Below are 9,488 nucleotides of genomic sequence, written 5' to 3'. Positions count from 1 at the left end.
ATTTTTGAAAGAGATAAATAACAAAATTTATTGTGTTTATTTTAAAGTATAATGCAGGAGAGAAATGAGAGTTTTCAAAGTAGAAAAACGAAGGAAAAAGTCAGTTTTCAACAAGACTGGTTCAAAATATACAGAAATCCGTATGAACCTCGATTACGTAACTTGAAAGCCCATGACTGACAAAATTGACGTATCCGACACGATCTTTAAAAGTGCGAAATTATTTTTTGTAAATTCCAGAATCTTTAATGACTGAGGAACAAGAGGTGTGCGTCATATCGTTATCTTTACTCATAAAAGGTATTATTTGGAAGATGCGAAGTCGAGGGACAGGCGCTCAAACAGCCCACATCAGTGGCGGAATTGGGGTTGGGGTTGAGGTGGGAGAGAGAGAGGAGAGATAGAGAGAGAGAGAGAGAGAGAGAGAGAGAGAGAGAGAGGCGAGCTGGACATGCTTTGGGCCCCGTACCTCATCAAAAAAATAATAATATTAATAGTCAAAATTATATAAAAATCAATTAAATAAGAAAAAATAATATAAAGGTTCTTAATTAGAAAATAAATCCCTGAAACCAAGTCCACCACTCCACCGCTGTAAGGGCTTTCTTTGTTTGCTCATAAAGGAGATGGCCCCCTAAGGTCACACCGGCCTAGGGTCCCGCACACCCTAAATCTGCCCCTGCTTCTTTTAGCCAACGTCAAAACACGAAGTTCATTTCTTCTAATATGTTGTGAAACTTGTGCACCCCAGAGGGAGGTATCTAGGAATTCTCCCCTTTTCCATTATCTCTTGGAATTTGGACTTATTTTGTCCATGTGTTGTTCCCGATTCCTACAGGTCAAGAATTCAAATGGGCAGTCTTGGAATTCGTTTTTTTTTAATTGAAATTTATTTTGTCCTACCAGTCAAGAAGCGAATAATTTAACATCCAAGATGACGAACACATTACCATAACAAACATTCCCTGAAACAAAAATCTATTTGAGCTTTTGTACATATGTCCTTCTTCACATAACAACTATTAGAGTTAAGTGACTCACCTCGGGGCCATTCTGTCCGCATGTGGCATTAGCAGAGATGCGGGCACGTGTAGCCAAGTTGATGACGTGTGGGAACAGGCCCTTCTCTGGTACGGGAACGTCCGCTATGGGAATCTCTGTGGAAGAAGAGAAACAGAAAATTAATTTAATAGTATTTGCGATGCATGACAGCTACCCCGACTATAGTAGAATCACATCAACCATGCATTTGATGTCTAGGCCAGTCCCTTACGACGCTGTTGGTAAGCCAATCGCAGGGCTGGAAACTCACTCTCTATCGAGAGTTCACATGAGTAGGTTCTATGTTCCACCTCTCCTGAGGAGTACGTCTTTCAGGAGAGGTGGAACATACATCCTGCCCATGTGAACTCTCGATAGAGACTGAGAGTTTCCAGCCCTGTGATTGGGTTATCAACAGCCAATCAGGAGCGTTCTAAGGGGCTGGCCTAGACATCAAATGCACGGTTGATGTGAATTAACTATAGTAGCAGCAGTAGCAGTACTGACGGTGGGTGTAGTAACATGAAACTATCAAGTGACGAGAACACCAATCAAAAAGGAAAATAAAGAAGAAAGTAAATGACTTCCAGAAGTATATACGTAGGGTCTTCCTAGAGAGTGAAGACTAAAATTTTTAGCTGTGGCCACCAATCCGGTATGTATCCACCTTTGCGGCGTGTTTAGCGGAAGCCCGTCGGGGATAACCACATAAACGTAAACAGAACACTGTCAATATCTTAAAAGATAATGACCCCAAGAAATATTAGCCCTAGATAACGGTCCCCCAAAAACCCTTGGGGTCACTATCTAGGAAAGATCCCTACTGCAGAAATACTAAATTATTCGGTAAATGCTAAGACTAAAATAAACATCCTCACTGTCCATGATACATAAGCTGTGATCTTAACCGTATAAGTTTAAATTTAATTTGAGATTTTTTATTTTTTATTCTCCAACATTATATATATATATATATATATATATATATATATATATATATAGCTCATAGTGATAAATATAGCTATATAATATTAATTATATATATTATATGTATATGTATATATATATAGTGTGTGTGTGTGTGTGTGTGTTGTGTGTGTGTGTGTGAGTCTGATCAAATCACCGTGATTCAAATATACGCTTAAGCTACAAATGTCCTTTAATATCTAATTCGCTCTACCTCAGATTTAATATATTTTCATATATGTTAACTGAAAGGGAATTTTTAGTTGATAATAATTTCGTCGGCTCCCGGGCGCGAACCTAGGAACCCAGAAATCAGGACGTACAGTGAAGCGCCTTTAACCGTACACCTACCACGGTTAAAGGCGCTTCACTGTATGTCCTGATTTCTGGGTTTCTAGGTTCGTGCCCGGGAGCCGACGAGATTATTATCAACTAAAAATTCCCCTTCAGTTCACATATATGAAAATATATTAAATCTGAGGTAGAGCGAATTAGATAATAAAGGATAATTGTAGCTTAATGCATAAATACATATGAGTATAAAAAAAATATGTAGCTGTGTAGCTGTATACTCCTCTACAACACTGAGCCACAACTACTCCTTAATGTCGACTGGAGGTTCCCTTAAGAATACATTGCACACAAAAAAGTATCACACATTAATGCATTTGTCTCAGCCGACATTCAAACCTGTGTCTTCTGGGCCTAGCTCAAAGGTGACAAGGACTGGTTTAATACTCGTAAGTCGATTCTTACTCTGCTGTGCATATTACTGACAGGTTCTATAAAATTATTTTTTAGTACTAAACACCCTATGGTAAATTTTAAAGCAAACGGCCGCACGAAGATATCGTTTATTAATATGTCGACCACACAATATAGAAATGGGTGTATATTATACTTTGATCCCCGATGTGCTAGCAGTACTAAACACGGCGTCCTAAGGACCTTCGGCCACGTTTAGTATTATAGTAGATTCACATCAACCGTGCATTTGATGTCTAAGCCAGTCACCTTACGACGCCCCTGATAGGCTGTTGATAAGCCAATCACAAGGCTGGAAACTCTCAGTCTCGAGAGTTCACATAGGTAGGACGTATGTTCCACCTCTCCTGAGGGATACTTTTGACAGACGCATCCCTCAGGAGAGGTGGAACATAGATCCTACTCATATGAACTCTCGAGAGAGACTGAGAGTTTCCAGCGCTGTGATTGGCTTATCAACAGCCAGTCAGGAGCGTTGTAAGGGACTGGCCTAGACATCAAATGCACGGTTGATGTGAATCTACTATAGCACCCTCGGAGTAGGTGACTGACGCATAGATAGCAAGACAAAGTAGCACAGAAAATAATCTCCATCAAGGCAGCATTTGGCAATCATGAGGGAGAAGGGAGGATTTCAAGAAGAGAACCTGAATCCGACAGAAATATATAAAGCAAGTCGATATCAACCTATAATTCACTTGTTAGCTTGGTGGATAATTCCCATTCACCTCTGTATTAAACCCAAAAGGCATAGTTTCTCCTGTTAAGGGCAGATGCATTCATCCTATGTAATACGTTTTAGGCGTATGTTATTCGAAAAGTAAAGCGAATTCGACATTATGGAGTGTATTTGTGGCTAAACATACACATGCATGCAGGGACACACACACACACACACACACATTTGTACAAAGTGCCTGGCAACATCACACACACACCACAAAATTTACAAAAAATTCAAATATTCAATGTCTATCGTATAAAGATTATCGAGAATAAGCATGACTTACCCATTCAAACACGGTAAGAAAACTAAGCATCCAATTGTACAAGACTCCAACACGAGTCTGCAATTTGTACCGAGATATCAAATATCTAAAAATAGAGAGAGAGAGAGAGAGAGAGAGAGAGAACACACGCACACACGCACGCACACGCCCACAAACCATACAATGGTGACATGACGGTTTTGTCACAGCATCACTTCATGCGGACTCACGCAGCTCTGCTTAGCAATTCAATCTGGTCAAGGCGCCGCGACACAAAACAGTCGGATTGCTGTAGTACGGTTAGAAAATTCCTGAATGCCCGCGTATTTGTTATGTATGCATGTATTATGTACTTATGTATCTATGTATCTATGTATATATATATATATATATATGTGTGTGTGTGTGTGTGTGTGTGTATAGGTATATATATATATAACGTGTCTATATTCATATACACACACACACACACGCCACACATACACACACACACATATATGTATGTATATATATATGTATGTATGTACATATAACAGAGGGCCATGAAAATCAGAAATACAGTAAAGGTTTAAGTATTTGTAAATATGAAAAAAATGGTTAAAAAGGTTTGGATGAAAGTGAAACTGACTTCGAACCACGAACCAATAATAAAATGCACTAAAAAAAATGCACGTTTTTCATGTATGTTGAATGATTAGAAAGCCTGTGGTCAGGTGGGCGGTTGGTTGATATGTTGGTGTCACAACAATGAAGGTTTTAGGTAACGGAAAAAAATGGCTAACAAACAGAAACAAAAGCGCTAAACTTTATCAAGAATTGAATGGCAAAGGCCAAGCACTGGGACATATGAGGTCATTCACCGCTGATACCTAAACTGACAGTAACAGGTTTGAAGGTGTAACAGGAAGAAAACTTCGCAGTTGCCTGTGAATCAACTGTTAGGAGAGGGTGGAAATTAAGATGGAGGAAAGAGAATATGAATGGAGGCACAGTGAAAGGAACGAACGGGGTTGCAGCTCGGGTAGTACACCGCATGAGGTGGCACTGACGGCACTACACCACTACGGAGCCTATAGTAGATTCCCATCAACCGTGCATTTGATGTCTAGGCCAGTCCCTTACGACGCTCCTGACTGGCTGTTGATAAGCCAATCACAAGGCTGGAAACTCTCAGTCTCTCTCCGGAGTTCACAGAGGCAGGATCTATGCTCCACCTCTCCTAAGGGATACTTTTGAAAGACGTATCCCTCAGGAGAGGTGGAGCATAGATCCTACTCATGTGAACTCTTTCGAGAGACTGAGAGCTTCCAGCCCTGTGACTGGCTTATCAACAGCCAATCAGGAGCGTCGTAAGGGACTGACCTAGACAGCAAATGCACGGTTGATGGGAATCTACTATAGCAAACAGTGCTAAACTTGATCAAGCGGTAATGTCAACTGAACCCTTGAAGACAATAACAACCTTGGAACAACCTACCCCACTATGAAAGGAAAATGGGCGGTGTGTGTGTGTGTGTGTGTGTGAGAGTTCATCTTTAATAAACAAAAGACACTCAAATCCAGAGAATATTTTCCAAGTATATTTTTTTTCTCAACAGGCAAAAATTTTTAGTTTTTAAATTTTCATAATTACTTTGAGGGAGAATATAGCTTGGCTGGTCATACTTCCATTTCAATACATATTTTCGCCCTTATAGTCATAAATAGCATTTAGCATTTATGTCCAGTTGTTTTCCATGTGCGACTTCGCTGACGCTGATGATCAAAGTGTATTTTTACCTTTCCATTCACTCTGTTCACTCTTTCTTTTTTCCATCAGTGATCTAATCTTACACTTATTTTCCGCTCGTTTTTCTTGAATCATTTCTTAATCTCCTACTATAGCTTACACTCCATTCCGAAAACCTATACTTAGTTAGAAAATTTCTTCCATAAAATAACTGGAAATTGGTCAAGTTCAATACCTGAAAGAACCATGCTGCTCATTATATTTAACACAAACAAAATACAATCTCTCGTGACTGTTGAATTCTTTAGAACGGAAAAGTCAAAGACATTTTAGAAAAATCATGAAGCTTTCTGCCAGGAAGTGGATCCAAAGTCAGGATGCATACTTTCCAAGATAGGACTAAATCAGGAGGCCATTTTTGTGGTAAAATTCTTATCTACTCTCGACCCACTTCGGAATTCTCTCTGCGTTAAGTAAAGTGACTCTTGATTCTAATTTGACCCTGATTCCGTTGAAAGAGGACAATGATAATCCTCTTCTTGTTTGCAACTTCATGCCACCAGGTAGCATCCCGCCCTCATAAATGCGTGGAAATTAACGAAACTCACATGAATCTAAGTTTAAGAACTGTCGTAATCCTTTCTTACTCCGTTTACCTTCTACTTCTTCATCAAGCCGGATCCACCATTAGAGTTCCGGCAGTCCTAACTATGAAAAAGGATGTCATTAAGGCAGCTGGTTTCGCTAACTCGAGCAAATTCCTGCGCTGTGATCCCCGGATAAGCCGCTGAATGTCTCGCATGGTGTTGTTATGTCGCAACAATGTTTATTTAAATAAACAAGAAAATTTGTAATCTTGAGTTGCCAACGCGTCCAAGAAACGAGAGAACTCGGTCATAACATTTATGCTGAAAAGTGTTTTTAACAGAAGACACACGTGAAACTTGAGGATTCAGAATGCGGGGTGTCAACAGGTATCTTCATTACAATATAAACTGTCTCAAAGGGTCGTTGAGATGGAGCTAAAAATTGCGGCGAGTTTGCACAGAAAACAAAGAACACAAATGCTTCCAATGATTCAACAAAAGCACACTATTGGGGCGGGGAAATCTGATCCTTTCCGGGTTGGCTGCTATTGACAGAGAGGAGACGAATCCCCGGTATCGTAAGAAAACTGTTCACACCAAAAGACAAGAGATGATATTACCGAATACAATGTTGATATCGTAAGAAAACGGCTCACAGCAAAAGACAGAGATAACATTACCGAATTCAGTGTTAAAAGTTTTTTTTTTTTTTTTTTTTTTTTTTTTTTTTTTTTAATTCGCTGTCATCACCATACGAGAATGATTTGGACTAGAGAATTGAGTCATTACCGTAACATGTTGCTGGAAGGCAACGATAGCATGTTCATAATCCTGTAATTTGTATATCATCTTCCCCTAGATCTGATTAATTTAACTTGAAAACTTGAAATATCCGACTTAAATTGTTTGGAAATCACACTGTGTATTAGATATCAATAATAATATAATAATAATAATAATAATAATAATAATAATAATATAATAATAATAATAATAATAATAATAATAATAATAATAATATTGGTATTAATTTCTGCGAAAATAGGATAAAAACATATAATAACTAATTTGTTTTTAGCCTCGTGTCTCATTGACTAGGGTTATCGACGTGGAAATCAATATTCTGGCTGGAAATAACTTGAATTAGAAAGAATAAATAGGACAAACGCAAAATCCTAAATTTAGGAAAACTTTCTATCAATCAATGCATATTTTTAAGTACTGTCCACACTTTGAATTCATACAATCGCATAAAAAATAGCAGTATATTAAACGTCTTAACAAACTTATTTTAAACCAACAGAAAGATTCCAAACTGATTTGTATACAAAATCGTCTATGATATCTCCCTAGAGAGAAGATAGTTACCCTACTCATCTCGGCACTCGAAGTTCCCAAACGCTGGAACTCTCGACCAGGGAGTGCTATACCGCTAAAGCGACCATAGGAGTGCAAGAACGGTTAGGTTCACCAGGCCAAAATTCAATGAGTTAGTCACTACCATAAAACACACCTTCTAATAGTCCATGAAAATTTATTAACTAGTTTTATGGGTGATGTGCACATGGGCAGGCAATTTATGGAAATCCAAGAGACAATAAAAGGGCAATGAAAAGAGCTGGGAACGCAGAAAGTGCAAAGGTTGCAGTAACACAAAGGCCTCTTTTGGTGAATATTCTAAATTAAACTTGGCCGAAACGATTACACGGGTTATTAATAGTCTCCAAATTGATTTCTATGCAAGTAAATGGACAACGATAAAGGAATAAAATGTTTCGATTAATTTTTTTTTTTTTTTTTTTTTTTTTTGTGGGGGGGGAATGTTTATCACAGTCCTCCAATTCGACTGGGTGGTATTTATAGTGTGGGGTTCCGGGTTGCATCCTGCCTCCTTAGGAGTCCATCACTCTTCTTACTATGTGCGCCGTTTCTAGGATCACACTCTTCTGCATGAGTCCTGGAGCTACTTAAGCCTCTAGTTTTTCCAGATTCCTTTTCAGCGATCTTGGGATCGTGCCTAGTGTTCCTATGATTATGGGTACAATTTCCACTGGCATATCCCATATCCTTCTTATTTCTATTTATTATTATTATTGTTATTATTATTATTATTATTATTATTATTTGAGGGTAGGAGACCCTCTCTCAAACTTGTTTTGTTAAAGAGGATGGCTTCAATTCCACTGATGCTGCCATCCTCTTTAACAAAACATATTATTATTATTATTATTATTATTATTATTATTATTATTATTATTATTATTATTATTATTATTATTATTATTATTATGTTGTCATACAATACAAATAAACCAATCACCTGTCAAGGAAGGTTCTAAGGATTATTTGGGTCTGAAAAGCGTTAAAAGCATCCGGGATTGGTTATTCTAATTAATATTTTAATTAATACAATGGTTTTGCAGTTGGCATAAATAAAAACTACGTTCAAAGAGTAATTAAGAGCACGTGAGAAAATTCCAACAAAAATAAACACAGCAGCCCCTCAGGCATTAGAACTTGAAATGTTACCAATCACTTTCAAACATGACTTTAATACCTTTTTACGTATTCAACTATTTATTAATTTACTTTTTTTTCCCTTTTTGATACGTTGGATCTCTTCTTTCTGTATTTCACTTTACTTCCTCTTACTTCTTCCTAATGAACACCAAATTCTTTGGAAGCTTGAATTTCAAGTCATTGGCCCTGTTGGCTTGTTCCATATGAATAGGTTTCATCTACTGAATAATAATGATAATGATAATGATAATGATAATGATAATAATAATAATAATAATAATAATAATAATAATAATAATAATAATAATAATAATAATAATAATAATAATAAAGTAATGGAAAATCATGATGGTGTAAAACCATTCAATCTATGTACTACCTTGCACATTATAAGAAAAAACTAATTACTGTTGATAATTTGATTACAAATATTACACTTTCGTCGCATGAACTGAAAAATTAACTGTAATATATTTGTATTTCATCATGACGCGACGATGACTACTTGTAATACAATTATCCTAATGGTTGATAACCAACTACGTGAGTGGATTTTTCCATATCAATGTCGAAATCCTTCGATTCTTTATAAGATCTTACTATGGCTTATTATCAAATTTTTATCCAAATACAAATTAGGAGGAATATGTCAAAAGAATCTTTATTCATATATATACTGTTTCCTCCAAGGTGTAAACATTCCATACCATTTATTGAAGTAATTGTGTTAAGGCAACTGTGTAAATCCCTTCAAATGAAGATGATGCGAAATAAACATAATTTCGTATCATCGAAAGAGTAAATAAGTCTAAAGACAATATACACACACACACACACACACACACACACACACACACACATATATATATATATATATATATATATATATAT

The 9,488-nt window shown here is 37.0% G+C and overlaps 1 protein-coding gene across 5 annotated transcripts in view; it reads right to left on the bottom strand.

Annotated features, from left to right (window-relative positions):
- LOC135216235 (laminin subunit alpha lam-3-like) overlaps positions 1 to 9,488 on the bottom strand; it is a 567,145-nt gene that overhangs the window by 393,009 nt on the left and 164,648 nt on the right. For all 5 annotated transcript variants that reach the window (XR_010314834.1, XM_064251389.1, XM_064251390.1 and 2 more), the window contains exon 2: positions 1,042 to 1,157. Coding sequence is in view for 4 of the 5 variants with exons in the window: in XM_064251389.1 (XP_064107459.1) it covers positions 1,042 to 1,157 (116 nt within the window). In the remaining variant the exon portion in view is untranslated. The remainder of the gene's footprint in view (positions 1 to 1,041; positions 1,158 to 9,488) is intronic.

Source organism: Macrobrachium nipponense, chromosome 6 (assembly GCF_015104395.2).
Source record: "Macrobrachium nipponense isolate FS-2020 chromosome 6, ASM1510439v2, whole genome shotgun sequence".
Classification (NCBI taxonomy): Eukaryota; Metazoa; Arthropoda; class Malacostraca; order Decapoda; family Palaemonidae; genus Macrobrachium; species Macrobrachium nipponense.
This window is presented reverse-complemented; position numbering and strand designations above follow the sequence as displayed.